This window comes from Takifugu flavidus, chromosome 7 (genome assembly GCF_003711565.1).
Source record: "Takifugu flavidus isolate HTHZ2018 chromosome 7, ASM371156v2, whole genome shotgun sequence".
In the NCBI taxonomy this organism is placed as follows: domain Eukaryota; kingdom Metazoa; phylum Chordata; class Actinopteri; order Tetraodontiformes; family Tetraodontidae; genus Takifugu; species Takifugu flavidus.
Window position 1 is genome coordinate 14,726,018 of NC_079526.1, and position 18,328 is coordinate 14,744,345.

General features: G+C 46.2%; 3 protein-coding genes and 1 long non-coding RNA gene across 4 annotated transcripts; 3 read left to right on the forward strand and 1 right to left on the reverse strand.

The window, feature by feature from the left end:
- The first annotated feature begins 1,701 nt into the window (after positions 1-1,701).
- On the forward strand, positions 1,702-3,206 carry foxq1b (forkhead box Q1b). The gene is given in 2 exon segments (XM_057037744.1): positions 1,702-2,443; positions 2,446-3,206. Coding segments are annotated over 2 exon segments (885 nt in total). The 5' UTR covers positions 1,702-1,914; the 3' UTR covers positions 2,802-3,206.
- Positions 3,207-3,279: 73 nt separating this feature from the next.
- Positions 3,280-13,728, reverse strand: LOC130528414 (uncharacterized). The gene is made up of 3 exons (XR_008951287.1): positions 11,728-13,728; positions 11,580-11,643; positions 3,280-4,389 (listed from the first exon to the last, which is right to left on the reverse strand). It is a non-coding gene; the product is annotated as an uncharacterized LOC130528414 (long non-coding RNA).
- Positions 3,943-9,660, forward strand: foxf2b (forkhead box F2b). The gene is made up of 4 exons (XM_057037733.1): positions 3,943-4,078; positions 6,143-7,509; positions 9,010-9,178; positions 9,299-9,660. Exons 2-4 carry the CDS (start codon positions 6,534-6,536, stop codon positions 9,390-9,392), a joined length of 1,239 nt encoding a protein of 412 aa, XP_056893713.1. The 5' UTR covers positions 3,943-4,078; positions 6,143-6,533; the 3' UTR covers positions 9,393-9,660.
- A 1,637-nt stretch (positions 13,729-15,365) lies between the features above and the next one.
- LOC130528402 (forkhead box C1-A-like) lies at positions 15,366-17,550 on the forward strand. Its single transcript, XM_057037727.1, has one exon. It carries the CDS (start codon positions 15,681-15,683, stop codon positions 17,124-17,126), a length of 1,446 nt encoding a protein of 481 aa, XP_056893707.1. The 5' UTR covers positions 15,366-15,680; the 3' UTR covers positions 17,127-17,550.
- The last annotated feature ends 778 nt before the right edge of the window (positions 17,551-18,328 follow it).

Sequence of the window (18,328 nt, forward strand, 5' to 3'; positions counted from 1 at the left end):
CCTGTCAACCAGGAGTGTACAGTTCACTCTGTCCTCGCGTGAGTGTTATGGCAGCAATAATTACGTGCCTGTGTTTTCCTCATCTCTGGTTTTGGACTCGCAACAGTTTCCTGTCTGGGTTTCAACAACAGCGCTTTGGTTTCGCCAGAAGAAGCCTCTTCCATAATTTCAATTTGGCCAGATCACGTCTGATGACCTTCGCCTCCTCCGTCCGCTATTATCTGAGACTTATCAGCTGGATCAGTGGTGACGGTGTTAACTATAACCCTACACAATAACCCTCTAACCCTACACAAACTGAGGCATAAACTGTCGTACAGGCCCCGATGGGGTGCAGGAGACTCAGAGTGCATTTCTGGGGATAACCTGTAGACAGCAGAAGCAGCTCATAATGGCGGGCTATTATTTCCTATTGTCTTATATCCGTCTACAGATTCAGTGTAGTCGAACACAGGATCACATGCAGTGTTCTATAAGCATGCTGAGAATGACAGAGGTGATCTCTAGAGGCTTCAGGAAAGTCCGAGCCAGTGCGTGAAGGTGTGGGGGGGAAAAAAAGTTTAATGATTATGTCTGGCCTGAGGCCAAGCTCATAACTCATTTTACTTCTCTGGCTTTACTGTTGTCTCGCTGAAGGGTGCTGACAGGCGGAGAGTTAGTCTGACACAAAAATTTGGTTTGCAGATGTTAGGGGTGGCAGTTTACTTAGATCCTTTTGGAGTGGCTACAAACAGTGTGGTTTCACCAAAGGTGTGATGCAGCCTTGATGTGTGTTTTTAACCAGAAATTGTTATTAATGCAGAGCAGAGTTATAAGACTGAATGCTTATCACTTTTTTGCCTTTTGGAAGTTTTTCCTCCACAATTATGAAGTGTAGCATAATAATTCTGCCAACAGGGGGCAGCTGTAAGGGTTTCTAGCATTTTTTTTATGATGATCACATGAAAGAAGCCTTTGAATGTATTGATTTCTTACATTAGGTATTATTTCTTACATTATTCATTAAGGGGATTCTCCTTTACATCCACCAGGCAGATATTTCCTGCTGTCTGTTGACACAGATGACCTCGCTGTTGATTTACATCAGTGGTCCAGACGCATTGACGTGCTTGTTTTTCTACTCGGGCTTCTGTGTTTCTCTGCATCGAACCCATGGACTTCACCTGACATCTTCACTTAACAGTCTTGCCCAACCAAAGAGCTTCTCCGGCGTTCCGTGCAACTCCATCAGTGGCGTTTGCGTCCGTCCCGAGTTTCTTGCCCGTGTCAAACGGCGCGGTTACGGGTTAAAGTGGCCACAGGTCTTTTTTTGTGCCCTTGGTCTTATTTCTGTATTACTCTAACATTTCCAATTTAAATCTGGCTTTTTCTCGGAGACCTTTCCAGGCTCCTCGTGATCCTTACATTTAATTATGTAAAAATGTGATTAATAAAAACAGAAAAACACATTTGCTGGAAGGTAAATGTGGTTTTAAACCGCAGTCTCTACACTTCTCGGCATGTGTGTGATAAATAAAAGATTGCTTCGTTTTGGGTTTGCACGCTGGGTGTTTTACGTACCTGTCCGTTCGCACCTCACTAATTACCCCCACCCGGTCCTGTGCCACGGCACCATCTACTTGTTATATAACTGGGTCGCTTCAATGGAGTCGGGCTGGAAGCCCCGCCCTTGGGCCGTCCCCTTGGAGAGTCATTATATTATAGGAAGACCAGCGTGTCTCCGGAGACAGACCTGTGCGCTGCGGCTTCAGACAGACTGAAGTTGCTTTTTTAAAAAAAAACGAACGAAAAAACCTGACAGAGGCGCTCCTAGACTTTCCCCGCAAACGGAAGCGCTGCACCTGCTCCACCAAGGAAGAGAACAGATTACAGCGGGGGGAACGCTTTGAGAAGAGGATTTTTTTCAGCTGGGAAATGAAACTTGAAGTTTTCTCTGCGCACCACTTCGGACAGAAGGCCATGGTGGAGTTGTGCATGGATGCAGAGGGGAGAGTCCCGTCTCCGCTCTCCGGGGACGAGCTGGGATCAGATGGGGACTGCGTGGCCAACAGCCCGGCACCTGTCGCGCAGAGCGGAGACGGCAGCAAGGGAAAGCCCTACACCCGCAGACCCAAGCCACCTTACTCCTACATCGCGCTCATCGCTATGGCAATCAGAGAGTCGAGCAGCGGCCGGCTTACTCTGGCGGAGATCAACGACTATCTGATGAAAAAGTTCCCGTTTTTCCGGGGCAGCTACACCGGCTGGAGGAACTCCGTGCGCCACAACCTGTCTCTAAACGACTGCTTTCTCAAAGTCCTGCGAGATCCGTCCAGGCCGTGGGGGAAGGACAACTACTGGATGCTCAACCCGCAAAGTGAGTACACCTTTGCGGATGGAGTCTTCCGTCGCAGGAGGAAGCGCATCGCCAAGAGGTCGCTGAAGGAACAGGAGGGCGCGGACAGCCAAGTGAAAACACCCGCTATCCCACCCCAGAGGAGAGAGTGGGGGGTAGCAAGTTCTCCAGCCCCTTCACCATTGAGAGCATCCTCAGCACGCCCTTCAAACGAAAGGAGGAGAGCCACGTGGATGCAGACGCACACGCGCTCGGTTTCTACTGGTCCCCAGGGGCGCACTTGCTGCCCTATACAGTGGGCTACCCGGTGCAGCACACGTACCCGTCAGAGGGCGCGCACGGAAGCATAGAGCCCGGCAGGGACACGCGCACATACCCCAGGCAGACGGCACCCAAGGGCACCCTGCACGCGCTCACGGTGCCAAACAAGGCGCGAGGTTTCCATATAGACTCTTTACTGTCCTGAAGAGTTGTGTGTTATTATTACCTCCTTTGCTTTTTGTTTCCCCTCATGTGCACTTCCTGTGGACGACTTCCGACCCTGTCCTCTAGACCCAACTGTTGATTATTTTACAGTCAGACAAACACAGATGGTGTGTTTATATTTGTGTGCGGTGACGGGACAAATAGATGCTGTCATCGTGGAACATTCCTTGCTCTGCCCCCTCCCTCTTCCATGTTTATGAATCCATGTTCACTGCTCATTTCTACTGTAGTCTCTGACAGCAACCAAATGCAAGTGGGAAAAAAAGAAATAAATCTATTAAAGTGTATTTATATTTATCGTATTTTGGATGATCTGCTGTATGGAATGTTGTTGTATATGTAAATGAAATAAATATTGACTGAGCTGCGATGACAGCTGTCGTGATCCTGGCGTTTTCCTCATGTTTAATGATTCATGCGTAATCTTTTTTGAATAAATCACAACGTGCGACAACAAGTCCATGGATTTCACTGAGTTGTTAATTTGGGTAATCAGAAAGAGGTGAGAGAGCGTTACACCTGCAGGTAACCTGCAAGCAAAAACTGTATGGGATTCATTTAGAGAGTTGTTGTAAAACAGGAGTTAGTAAAGAAAGAAATAATCAAATAAAATAATTAAACTTGTTTCAAATTCAGCGTGCTGCCAATTTCCAGTGACATAGATCAAGGATTAAACTCATAGCAAAAACAGCGAAGTTAAGGACGGTTTATTTCTCAACACATGAATAAGGTAAGATCAACAAATAAATCAGCTAAAATGACTCAATTAATGCAGACATGCCTGTATGATGAGGATTATTATTGCAACAATAACAATAATAATAATAATAACAACAGTAATAATAATAATAATAATAATAATAATATAATAATAATAATAGCTGTTTATTATGTTTCCTGAGCGTCCTCGGACGGTTTTGATGATGTCGCTACAGAAGAAGAAAATCCTTGAAAATTATACCCCGACGACAACAGAGGGTTTGTAGCTAAATTATTTGTCAAGGATCTCGTTCGTGTATTAAATTTTAACACAGTCCCTTGGGATGAAAAACGATTCAAAATTGAAAAATGTTTTCAAACGTTTCGAAAACTGTAGAGTTTCGTCGAACTTTTCTAAACTTTGTCACGTGTCATTATTTTTCTTGTCGAGCCTGTTTAGATGCAGCGCCCAGTTGCTCCACGCGACCCCCGATTGCTCCGCACGTGCCTGGACGCGCAAGAACGCGCAGAAACGCGGAACGATCCGACAGGTGACAGGTGAGACTCGCGCCTGGTTTCAGGGACAATGCTGCAACCTGCAGGTGAAACGCCAGAACAGCACACCTGTCTGTGCCGACGCCACGTGACCCGCGTCTCCATGGCAGCCCTTTGTTTACAAACATCCCCCCTTCGGCTTGTCCTGAATCATGTGGAGCCAGTGCGGGGACGCGGTCTGACCCGGGACCGAGTGTAGCCCTGTAAGTCATTCAAGGTGGGTACAATGTTAGGAAGTCCGACAAATGGACCGCGCCTGACCTTCCAGAGTCCCGGTGGCTGCTCCAAACCTGCCAGCTCCGAAACAGGAAACCCTGAGGGGAACGAAAAAGATAAATACCATGATATTACCGGTCAAACACCTGATAAAGGCTTCGTTTTCATACACGACTGTTGAAAGCCTGGAAGAGCGCAGAACTACATGATTAATACAAGTTTGGTCGATAAAGAAGTTTAAAGAGCTGTGCTCTTTTCCTTAAAGTGGTTTTGTTTACGTAATTGAAATCAGTTTCTGACCATTGTGATTGGTCAGAAGGAGGTCGCCTGCGGTCAGACAAAACTCTCCAAATTGTCGTATTTTATGGGATAAACAATTTTTCAGCCTAAACATGAAAATAAACAGAAGGCCCTATTATGTCGGTTCACACGGGCCTCCGTGCGCGACTGAGCCCCAGAGAGCAGCTCTTCAGCACAAACCACCGCGGAATAACTCGCGGTGGGCCGCTGACCACTTCACATTTCCAACAAGGTTAATTTGGGAGTGCAAATCATCCCGGTGCGTAAGAGCAGCAGCCGGAGCGACGTCTTCAAAGCTCCGGAGAACAAAGATTCCCTCTGCAAGCATCCTGATCTCGGCGGGGGTCAGACGTTCTGATGTCGCAGGAAATTTCTGGGTCCGTTCAGATCTTCGCGCCAGCGCGTTCCTGTGCGCGCGCGTGTGTTATAATTCCTAAGCTGCAGATTCTTTGTTCTGCAATGTGGAAATGGAGTTTAGTTGCCTTATTGTTTGGGAAGTTCATATTTTTATGGACTAGTTTCCTCTAATATATAGGTGTATAGATATATTTATGTAAAAAGAGTCATATAGCATGTCATGTCGGACAAATCCGTGTGTGATGTCTCCAAAGGGGAGGAAACTGTCGACGCCCGTTCGCCTAATTTCGCTTTTCTCTCTAATGAACGTGAGGCCCATGGGACCGGCTCTGGCCCGGGGCGGTAAGCTGACACTGGCGCGCTGTGTGTGGTATCCAGGGCCGGGCTTGATGGAAAAAGCCTGCTTCCACTCATGTCAAAGTCATTTACTCAGAACAACCCCCCGCTTACACACGCACGGTGAAGACCACCGCCTCCCCATCTCTCACACTCCTTACCCCAGTGCGCCACCGCGACAGTTTGTTTTTGTTATCCTCTGGACCCGTTCGGGAGGAAATTATGAGCAAAATAACACAAATAATGCAAGATTGTGCGCTCGTATTGCTCCGCGGAGATCTTTTTGGATCCTTTCTGGCGCAACTGTTGCAGAGTTTGGAGAATCGAGATTTCTCTGGTGTATTTTATTGTACGTTGGCGTGTTAAGAAACTATACAACCTGTTGCAGATCAGGCTGAGATCACAGCGTCACAACTGCATTTTCTTTTGTTTTCGATTGGTGTGTGTGTGTGTGTGTGTGTGTGTGTGTGTGGTGTGTGTGTGTGGTGTGTGTGTGTGTGTTGGGAGGGGGTGTCGTGTGGCGCTGTTAATTAGTTCGCCGGGGGGAGGTTTGATAGATGGCTTAAATGGGTTTTGCCCGAACACGGGGAGTTGAGGGGCTTCAACGGTGCCTAGGAAGGCAACTGCACTTGGGCCTGGTTTGGCAACGACGCAGAGGGGGGGGGGGGGGCTGGATTTGCCACTGATGTCAGAGATTTGCAGGCCCAGAGTGGGGCTGAAGAAAGGAGAGGGGAGGGGGCTCTCGCAGAGGGGAGAAAGATTTATGAAATGATAGGTGCTCGAGCTTTGTTTGGCTGGACTGTTGTGCGCAATAAGTCACAGAGTTTTCCCGTTTCCTCCGCATGACGGACTATTAAGGCAGCTGATGGCCACCCGGCAGGCCACAACACCACTTCGCGCCGCCGTGACACCCAGGAGAACCTCTACGTCGAGCCCTGGACACTCGGTCTCCGCTGGATAACCAGCCCCCCACTCTCTCTTCCTCTTCCCCTCTCTCTCTCTCTCTCTCTCTGCAAGTGGGTTCTGCATGCGTCAAGGGAACATTGTGCGTAACGCTGGAGTCGTGCGTAACTGGAGACCGATTCTACTCCATTTTGGATTGGGATTGTTCATAACATTGGCGGCGTAACGCTCGCCTGCGAGGACACCGACCCCTGGATCCAGAGACATTCCTCTTCCGAGATATTTTGCGTCTCGCCTTTTCTCCCTCCCTTTCCACACTCCACGCCAGTCGTACGTCAGAGCTGAGATGACGACCGAGACCCCTCAGCAGCAGCTGGACCCTCCGCCTCCTCTGAGATCCAGCCCGGCGTCCGGCGTTCTGCACCCAGCCATGCTGAGTCCACAAGCCGCCACGGAAAGTTCGTCGAGCGCCATTAAAGGAAAGAAGACAAGCTCGGGTTTGCGGCGACCGGAAAAGCCTCCTTACTCCTACATCGCTCTCATCGTAATGGCAATACAGAGCTCCCCAACCAAGAGACTGACGCTCAGCGAGATCTACCAGTTCCTCCAGGCGCGCTTCCCATTCTTCAGGGGTTCATATCAGGGCTGGAAGAACTCAGTTCGACATAATCTTTCCTTGAACGAGTGCTTCATCAAGCTGCCCAAGGGGCTGGGCAGGCCGGGGAAGGGCCATTACTGGACCATTGATCCGGGCAGTGAGTTCATGTTCGAGGAAGGCTCCTTTCGCCGCAGACCAAGAGGCTTCAGGAGAAAATGTCAAGCGCTCAAGCCCATGTACCGGATGATGAACGGCATAGGATTCGGCACCTCCATCCTGCCGCAGAGTTTTGACTTTCAGGCTCCGTCCGCCACCCTGGCCTGTCACGGCAACAGCTACAACTTGGACATGATGAGCAACTCCATGGCCGGGGGCTACGACGGGCTAAGCGGTGGCCACCACGTACCCCACATGTCTCCGAGTCCTGGCTCCACGTACATGGCGAGTTGTCCGGTGCCGCCCAGCGGGGAGTACGGACCGGACAGCAGCAGCAGCCCCGTCCCGTCCTCCCCCGCCATGGCGAGCGCGCTGGACGGCCACTCTCCGTACGCCACTACTTCCGCACACTGGGCATCCTCCGGCGGGTCCCCGTACATCAAACAGCAGCCTCTGGCCTCCAGCAGCCCCGCATCCTCTGGTTTACACTCTGGCATGTCCGCATACTCCCTGGAGCAGAGTTATCTCCACCAGAACGGCAGGGACAGTCACAGCAGCGACATCTCAGGTAGGACCATGGCGCGTCTGGATTTCGGTGGGGTTGAAATAAATCCGTGATATTAAATATTTGTCTCTGAACATTGTCCAGTTGATCCGGCGGACCGACGAAGCCGCCTGCTGTGCAGATTTCTCTGCAGCCCAGGCCGATTTCCAACTTTTAATCGGAATATAATTAGGAATATAAAGGACGGAATGGCTGATCAGTCAATAACTGAAAGAGGAATTGACGTTTTTATTTTATCGGGCCAAAACAAGGTTTGGGGGGGTATTTCCCTGGGGTTCCTCCAGTCTAAATGCTTTTATTTATTTTTTTAAATAATTTTCAAAAGCTTAAATAAATATGGCCCTTCAGTAAAAGCAGCCTAATAGAGTCAGCTGAGGTGTTTGGAGTCGCTGGTGCTCTGGAGGAGTTTTAATCCTCTCAACAATTGTTCCCTGGGTATTTTTGCCTCATTGACAGAGTCAAACAGGCTTTTATGGCGGCGCTCTCTCCGTTAGTTCCCCGTCGTTAATCCGAGCACCGCAGGCCGAAGCTTCCCTCCAGTCTGGGGAGTCACCGAGCCGAGCAGCACGCTGAGGCCCCGGAGGGTCCCGCATGTTAACCAAACAAAGGCAGTGCGGGTCGGACCACACCGGCCGAGGGATTGGATCAGACCTGATGAAGCTTTACGAAGCGTCTGAGCCGGAGTGCGTGAAGGCTGCGGGATCACTGTCGGTCCATGTGTGTGTGTGCGGCCCGGAGGATAAAGTCCGCTGTCTTTCCCCAGAAAAAACACTCACATCTGGAGTCCTTATGACCCCGCAGAAGCCAAACATTCCATTTATTTTTCTGAGTCTGGAAATAGAAGCTGGCTCACGGAGTCTCATTTAAATATTCACGCTGTTTTCACGCGTGAAGAATCAATAACAGGCTCATAAAAATATCATTTTAACTAGTTTGATAACTTTATTTGAATAATAAACTATAATAAATACTTGAAGATTCCACAATATTAAAAAAAAAGTCTCCAACCATAAGGACATCCGGTTTATGTTCGCAGAGAGCAAACTAACATTAAAACAGGTAAATTGAAACCTGAAAGTTGTTAACGGTCACGTGACCTTTGGAAAAAAAATTACATGATTTTTTCTGCTGTACGTCTAAAATAAGTTAGAATTATTGGCCATTTAATAAAAACAGAAGCATATCACTTTTTCTTCCTTTTACTGTTTTGCGGTTCTGTAGGAAATAGTTGCTGAAATCAAAGGAATTCTTATACTGTCATGTTGTGGAAGATTTATACACGACAAGTGTGGAAAGTTGCTTCTCACAAACTAAATCACGCGTTTAAAAAACGAGCCCAATGCTAATATAGGTATTTATGAGTATTTATGAGTAAGGAATGACCGTCTTCTGTCACTTCTTTAGACCCATCGTGCAGATCTTTATCTTTCTATTTCCCACTGAAATCTCTTTGATGTCTGTTAAGACGCACGTGTGTGATGTCCACCTGTGTTCCCCCCGCAGTGGGCATCCCGCGCTATCAGAGCCACTCCTCGGTGTGCGACAGGAAAGACTTCGTGCTCAACTTTAACGGCATCTCGTCCTTCCACCCGTCGGCGGGCGGCTCCTACTACCACCACCACCACCACCACCACCCGCAGAGCGTGTGCCAGGACATCAAACCCTGCGTGATGTGAGCGCTGCCGCCACTCTGGACTCCCGCACGGAGCCCCCGCGGAAGCTGCACGTAGACGAAAAGTGGACATTTCTGAAGATTGTCTCTTTTTTTATGAATAATATTATTAATTTGAAGGATTCGCACCGGGATGTACCGTGCTGCTCCCTCACGCTTCGCCTCCGACGCGGCTGAAGAGTTTTTATTTGGCTGCACTGAAGGAAATGAATGAAGAACCTCCAGAGGCCTTTAAAGAGAACCACTGTGCCCAAAAGAACCAAGACCAGCGTTTACTTCTTCAAAAGAAGCTTCAGAAATACGACATTTGATGCGTTTGCTCCAATAACAAGTGCAAACTAAATGTAATCTATGTACTTATGTTCTATCTTAACCACACACGACGCTTCATGCTTCAAAGATGAACTGCAACGTTGCACTTATTGTATAACCGACTCTGTCCTGTAAAATGCCTCAATAAAGCTGACATATATTTTAGGCTACTTTGTCCTGACGTGATTTCAGCTGAAGATTGTTGCAGGGCTTTAAATGTCACGAGCACGTCTCCAGATCTGAGATCAGCGCCGAAAATGATCGCGTAGAATACAATTAAATTGATTTTAGAGAAATAAAGAGTCGCCCGGTCACGTTGGATGAAGCCAGATAGGCTCCAAAGAGAAAGGAAACTCCGTGTAAATCGGTTTAAATGGACTATTGCTAAACAAAAACAAACAAACAAAAAAGCAAATCCAGAATACATCTTTTTAGTCTTTTAGTTTAGTCATCCTTTTCTTTCTACCAGCATTGTCAGCAGAGATGAACTCAGCTTTTTTGTTGTCGCGTTGACGCGCAGAGAACTTTTCCAAAAAGTTGAGAGATTGAAATTCAGCTTCATATGAAGAATTATTATACTGCATGTTTACGACGAACAGAAAACGACAATTTAGTTTGTATTATTTCACAAATGTCCCGATTCTTTTGAGAGCGGACGTATTTTTAAGTGTATTTTCTAAATGAATACCTTCCCACGCAGGGAACTCGACAACTGACGCGCAGCAAAGATCTTTCATTTCACTATTTATGGCGAGAACTAATGTTGAAATTCAAAATTATTTTCTGCTAGATTTTTATGAACATCAAGGGGTTGTACTGTCCTGACAATGTTGCCCCATTTCAAGTTAACTTTTCTTTTTCAAGTAAAATCACAAAACCTTTAAGTGTATTTGGATTTGGTTTATCTATTAATCGGATTATTTAATCTATTTGGTGTCTTTTGTATGCATCTCGGTGCGATTTTATATCTAAAAGAAAGATCATTTTTCACCTTATTTAAACGATGTTTGCACCATGAGGAATAAAGACAAAAATCTAATAAAAACAGAGATAAAAAAAAAAACAAATTCTGCGTGTTTTAAAGGAGACTGAAAATCTCCAGTTTGCACATTTACGCAGAGGAACAAATGTAGTTACAGTGCGTGTGTGAAGAAGTAACATACTGGTATTTTTAGAAACCAGTGCACATCAGAGCTGCCAACCAACCAGAGACCAGAAGTGTTTCAGCTGCAGCATCTGGCGTTCAAACTATTTTAAATAACTGATGAAAGACAAAAGCGTCTGCAAATTATGATTTGTGCTTAAATGAATACATCCACGCGCTTATTTTTCATGCTTGTATGGCTCAAAACTAAACTAAAATATTAATTTGGGGATAATCTTTGCAGACTTTGCAGTGCTTTGGGCCTCAGACACAACAAATGTGTCTACGATTCAAATATGGAGTAAAAAAACAACCCAAAAACCTCACAATAAAATACCGAAACGTATATGATTGTCATCAGTTGCAATAGTAATAGTAGAATTAGTGAGCTATGAATTCAGAAGTTAATTCGTTTTTTCCGTGCAGGTTTCTCTCTTATATGCTGGACTTTGTCGCCATCTAGTGGTCACGTCAGATAAGCTCATTCTGTGATGACTGGCCAGAAAAACAGCATATTTGTAGTTTAAAAGTAACACCTGCAGTATTCTTGTATCCCATTAAACAGTATCCAGTGATCCACTGTAGTGATAGTGTGTGGATTATTATTTTATTTTCAAAAAGGACTTCGACTGGGGCCAAGTATATATGCAATTTTCTTCTTTTCTGCCAGCCCCCCCGCCCCCTTTTTCATTTGATTTAAAAAAACAAAAAAACAATCCTGTTTTGTAAGATAAAAAAAGCACAGACATGAATATGACCATCTGCACGTGTATAAGATAAAGGGTCCTTATAAAAATGCAGTTTAGCATAACATTTAGTTTAGCATTTGTATCACTGTAAAATATCAGGAAACCTCATATAATATTGTCCCCTGAACTATTTGTGCTAATTGGCAAAAAGTTGAATTAAAGTTTGAACAGCATGTTTCAAATTCACCAGACTTACAGAGCTGAAGCTGTCATATCCTCCTCCTCATCATCATCCTCTTCCTCACACATCTCAGTTTACTCTAAGGGATCAATCATTCTGCATTAGCCAGTTGAAAAAAAAACCATTATTATTGACGTGAAAGTGATGGATCCATCAGCTTTACCTGACTGGTGGTGGCACTTCCGTGCAGCAGGTCCTGAAAGGCACATAAAGAAGAGAAACAGTCTCTGGTGGTATTTCATGACGCTCTGCCCCCTGCTGGACACCGTTGGTAAACATTTGTCTTCTGACCCTCCCACATTCAACACTTAGAAGAACTCTGACGGTTCTTATCTGCACTCTAGAAGAACCATTTGCAGTGTTGCATTTGTAAGAGTGTGACATAAGGATGATAACAAATTAAAAGATCGGAGGTGGCTGCGTCTGGCTGACAGAAACACGAGGAATGTTTCACATCAGCGTTTCTCTGGATGACAGAAAAAACTTTTTAAAGGGGGATAAAGAAGTCAGTGTTGGCGTAATGATTCGGATATTTGTCTTTGACTTCCTTTGATATTCAACACAGCCAATCCAGGACTGAGACATACTGAAATCTATCAATCTCGTAGGGAAAAAAAAATAGTCCTACCAGTTGAGGATGGTGGTCAGGTAAATAAAACTAAATCAAATATAAAAAAAATTGAAAAAAAAGGTCAAAAACGATGATTGGAAAACGACATATCCCTGCCTAAACATGCCTCTGACCTGATTCCATCATGGAGGTGGGAGACGTTAACCAGCTTAACCAGTTATTGGTGATTATAAGAGCTTCTCCGTGTCTTCCTTTAGGGAGATGTTAGCAGTCAATATCAGTTTTCTGCGACAGAAGGAACCCTTGAATAAGAAAAAAGGAAGAGAAGGGAAAACAGGAAACAAAATCGAAAAACCCCAGAGGAGCCTGCGGTTCACAGAATTCCCAGAAGGGGGCAGTATTTAACTAAATTTGGTGTCCTGCTGCGTGAACTCTGTATCTCTGTGTCCTCTCTATGTCCTTGTAGAAATATTTCCATTTAATTCCATCTCTTTCAGAAAAAAGAATTTAAATTTTATGCAGAAAAATCCTTCATAAAATGAACATAACCAGTTATTTAGAGAAATGGGCTTCACAGCAGTGAAGGTCGTCATCTGGAAACTAGAGAGAATAAAAACATGGAGAAACGGATCAAATAATGCCTCCTGACTTGATTTGAAATGGCGTGCAAATATAGACTGTTGAGGGAGTTTGTGCTTCACCATGTGTGAGAATTAAACAAATCATCATGAGCTTAAATCAGAAACAGTGAAGTGTGGAGTAAAAACCTTCCCGCTTGTAGTTCCCAGGGCCTTATTTGGAGTACCAGACAAATGCGGGTATTAAATATCAGGATTGAGGGGAGTCCCGCACTGGGAGACACTGTGTGGCCTTGAGAACACTTGTACCCACCTCGACCCAATCAGAACATTAATGTTCTGCACATGGATGATTGGCAGCTATTTATTTAAGAACCAGTTCCAATGTCCTTCTGAGGGCATGACTTTGAGGTCCTGGGATATTTATGAAAGCTGTCTTAGTTTAATTAGGACTTTATATAAACACTGCTGATGACAGAGAAGTTTCAAAGTCGCTTCACTCCAAAACCTCCCAGATAACCATGTGAAATTATAGTAACAAAAACACTGTAATGAAATATTCTACAATAAATGTCTGATATTTCACTTGTGCAATTAATACATAACAAAATTAGCAGGTATAATAGACCAAAACGTGCTCCTAAAATGACTTGTCTTCATTATTAGTGTAACAGCATTAATCTGACAGCAGAGGGCGCTGTGCGCCATCAAATACATCTGAAGCTCGAAAAACCTTTGGTAGGCGTGATTAAAGAGTCAAGATGAAGTGGACTGGAGTTGCTATAAGTAATATCTCTCCATTATTTAGTGTAAATAATACATTTTTAAAAAATGAGATTGGTTAGTTAATGACAAATGTGTGCAATTTCTGGTACTATGGCTGGATTGTAAAGTTCGGATGGATGGATGGATGGATGGATGGATGGATGGATGGACGGACGGATGGATGGACGGACGGACGGATGGATGGATGGATGGATGGATGGATGGATCGACGGATGGATGGATGGATGGATGGATGGATGGACGGATGGATGGATGGACGGATGGATCGACGGATGGATGGATGGACGGATGGACGGACGGATGGATGGACGGATTTCATTTTTTGACAATAACTCGCAGTCACATACTTTGACCACTGGAGGGCAGAAATGTGCCGTGTGTTCATTATTAAAACACACGACGCTGTAACTATTCTTTCAGCTACTTCTGCATTTTTAAATTTAGTTTATAGCAGTATATAAGTTATATAAATAACTAATTTTAATTGTTTGTAACAATATGATACCTATGTTTTTATTAATCTTTCAGTGGTAATAGATGCATTTTAGAAACTCCGACAGGTCCGAAATCTAATTATTAAACACCATAATTGACTTTGTACGAATAATTCCGAGCTAAATAAGAATATCGGGGCGCTCACGCATAAATGCATATAGGTAGTTGAAATAAAGTTTGTTCCCTTCGACAGATGCAAATCATAGAACGGGAACCAAACGTGATGTTCTTATTTTGTGGCTTTATTCAGGACAAGACCGTTAAGAAATTGAGAAGTTTTTGTTTTTTTTAAATACTAATGACCATCTGTTTTCTCTTTTTAATTTACGCTTAAATTCATCTGTTCCTAAACAAGTTGCAAATGTTTTATTTGCCTATAAACGAAATTTTACGTCTTTGTCGATTCGCATTCAACTGTTTTCAATCAAAATGTAGATTTTTTTTTAATATTTTAAGGTTAAATTGTATGACATTAAATAAACCTTATAAAAACCTATTTGTAAAATTCAGTATCTTAAAAATACCAGCAAATAATTGCGCCCAAACATCATTTACTGAATCGAGCAATTAATTCAGATATTTCAGATTGTTGATTAAAATGCGTCGCATTGACAGAAATACAAGACAGCAACTTATTTAAATACCACGCGAGAATAGCAGAATAAATCAATTAGAATGTTGTTTTTTAGTCCTCAATTAGGTTAAGAAAGTAAATATTTCGATGAGCTGAGCTTCTTTATGTCTGAGGGCTTCTAAAATATCCACAACCTTGTTTTTTGCTTGTTTGTTTCTTCATTTTCTTTCTAACGTTTCTGTTCAAATAAAAGAGAGTTTGTGGAGTTCTACTGACTCGTTGGTCGGTGTGAACGAACATGGGGGGGGGGGGGGGGGGGGGGGGGGGGTCGCCATCCTCGCACATCTCACCTCAGCGTGAGCTGGAGGCCAGAGAAGCTCTGACTCTCACCCACCTTCACCAAATGATCCTCAGTTCACCCTTGATTAGGTTTCACGCACCGCCCCCCGCACAGCCGGGGTCGTGCGGGACGGAGAGGACAGGGCTCTTCCGCAGCCCTTCATCTCTGTGTTTACTCAGAGAGCTGAGAAGATTGTCACATCAGCATCCATCATCGGACCGAGGGAAGGTTTTCCCAGGTGAACGACAGGCCGGACGGCCCGTCTGAGGACGCAACGAAGCCAAACCTGGATCAGAATCACGCTCAGCAAATGACTTCTGTAAATAATAATAATAATACGAAATTAAATAAATCCACGTCTGAGCTAAGACAAGAGGGGGATCGGAGGAAGAGGAGGGGGATGAGGAGGAGGACGGGGGGGAGTGGAGTAACTTTTGTCGCCATGCAGCGTTTCCACAAGTTCATTTCGCCCTCCAATTGGCTGATGAAGCACACATGTGGGGAGGAGCAGCGCGAACAGCCAAAAGGGAAGAAAAACGTGAGCGGAGGAAAAAAAAAACCCGTGTCGGCTCCTGCTCCTCCAGCCTCTCGGCCGCCTGCGCCTCAAATGTTCTCTGCCGCAGTGCGCCCACATTCCGCTTCACCGGGGCGAGCTGCCGCGTAGGGGACTTCCAGAAGACGCGCGGGGAGGAGAAACTTTGACAGGGCCGCGGCTCGAGCTGTGAAGGCTTCTGCGGAGACGCACTTGGAGAGGGTTTACGCATTGCGCAGGATGCAGGCGCGCTACTCCGTCTCCAGCCCCAACTCTTTAGGAGTTGTTCCGTACATCAGCAGCGACCAGAGCTACTACCGGGCCGGAGGAGGATACACCGGGATGCCGGCGCCCATGAGCATGTACTCCCATGCGGCCCACGAGCAGTACCCAGCCAGCATGGCCCGGGCGTACGGGCCGTACACGCCTCAGCACCAGCCCAAGGACATGGTCAAACCTCCATACAGCTACATCGCCCTCATCACCATGGCCATCCAGAACTCAGCGGAGAAGAAGATCACGCTGAACGGGATTTATCAGTTTATCATGGAGAGGTTCCCATTCTACCGGGAGAACAAACAGGGCTGGCAGAATAGCATCAGGCACAATCTCTCTCTGAACGAGTGCTTTGTCAAAGTGCCCCGGGACGATAAGAAGCCTGGCAAGGGCAGCTACTGGACTTTGGACCCGGATTCCTATAACATGTTTGAGAACGGCAGCTTCTTACGGCGCCGTAGGAGGTTTAAAAAGAAGGATGTGCAGAAGGAAAAAGAGGAGCGGCAGGAAAAGGACCCCTGTTCCCGCACCCCAGGCAGGGAGCAGGACACCCATGTGCCGGGATCTCAACCGGTCCGGATCCAGGACATAAAGACGGAAAACGGGACCACGACTCCACCTCAGGCCGCTTCCCCGACCCTGATCGCGGCCGTACCCAAGATCGAGAGCCCTGACAGCAGCAGCAGCAGCAGCAGCATGTCGGCCGGCAGCCCGCACAGCGTGCCCTCCAGCCGGTCACTCAGCATGGACGGGCCCGGGCCCGAGCACCACCACCACCACCACCAGCACCAGCACCACAGCCAGGCCCCGGCGCAGGGCTTCAGCGTCGACAACATCATGACCACCCTGCGCGGCTCCCCGCACGCAGAGCTCTCCCCCCCCATCATCGCCTCCTCCAGGACAGGTATCACCCCGTCGTTGTCGCTCAACTACTCCCCAAACCAGACGCCTGCCTACAGCTCCGCGACCTGCAACCAGAACATCTCCACGAACTCCAACGCCACCTACCACTGCAACATGCAAGCCATGAGCTTGTACGCAGGGGACCGATCATCCGGGGGTCACCTGGCACCGTCCACCACGGTTGATGAGGTTCTACCCGACTATTGCATCACCACGACCACCGCCTCCCCACTCGGACATGGCAACGGGAGCCAGGCGGGCCAAGACGGCCACCATGCGCACCAGGGGCGGCTGGCGTCATGGTACGGGGACTTGAGCCACCTGAGCCCGGCTTACCAGGCGCAGCAGCAGAACTTCCACTCGGTGCGGGAGATGTTTGAGTCGCAGCGGATCGGCCTGAACGGCTCCCCGGTGAACGGGAATAACAGCTGTCAGATGACCTTCCCGTCCGGCCAGTCCCTGTACCGCACGTCAGGAGCGTTCGTTTACGACTGCAGCAAGTTCTGAACGGCAACCCGCCCTTTAAATTAATGACTAATATATGTTTCCTATATTTTTCTGTACTTTCGGTCTTTTGTTCACACAACGAACGGACGCCAGAGGTTCAGACTCTGTCGAGGCGTGTGTAACATCACGAGCACGTAAGTCTGTTTTTGGCTCTAATACATGACTAAATTATATCCTCATATAGTAATTTATTTTTAGGAAAAGGAAGAGTGGATATTATCAAGGACCAAAATCTTTTTTTTTTTTTTAATTTAATTTCTTTAAAATGTCCCGGTTCTTGTGTAGAAATATGGGGGGTAGGGGGGTGGGGGGGTCTTTGTAGTTTACACCAGCCTATTTTTTATTCATTTTGTCCTTTTGTCTAAACCATTTTGAAGGCGTGACATTTTGTTTGTTTAATAAAGTGCCATCTATTTCATTTTAACTCGAGTGATTTTTCAGATAATCGAATAATCCAAAAACTAAATCAATAAGAGTTAGAAGAACCAGACGGAGGTCAGGCTGCTGCAGAGATAAGATATCAGGCGGTCCTACAAATTATGGAACCTCAATGGGTTCAAGGCCTGCGTGCGTGAGGTTTGAGTTCATCAGAATCTAGTGTCTATTTACACACAAAAAGGTGAACGGAATTATTCATGTTTTACAATGTTTACTCGGAGGTCAAATTCATTAAGTCAAATTCACGCTTTAATAAAGAAGGCAGGTAAAAAGAATGGCGGTAAATAAACACGCGTGACAGGCCTCATTAGCAGAGTTAATCTGTCACTATAGAAACAGAGCGACCCTTTGCTTTGGGTCCAAAAATGGAGGAAAAAAGCTGAAATTTACGCGTGTAACGTTGACACGATGCGCGCAGCACCTTGTTATTATTAACCTCATCTAAAATCCCTTTTTTTCCCACTTTCCTGATTGTAAAACTGAGACTATTGGCCCGTTCGCAGTTGTTGCAGGAACCTCGAGTGTGTGTGAGCGTGTGTGTGTGTGTTAATGAGTCAGGGAGACGCCAAAATTACAGCGCGCAAACGCTCCCAAGGGCCACCAACGCGATGAGTCAAGCCAATAAAGCTGAGGCAAACAAGTGGTGCCGCGGGGGGGCAGATGCAGAGACATTTGAAACACGGATCAGACTAAACCCACAGGAAAAATGTTTGCAGTCATTTAAAAGGTTCGGATGGTTCAGATCAGTCTTGTTAATTGAGCGT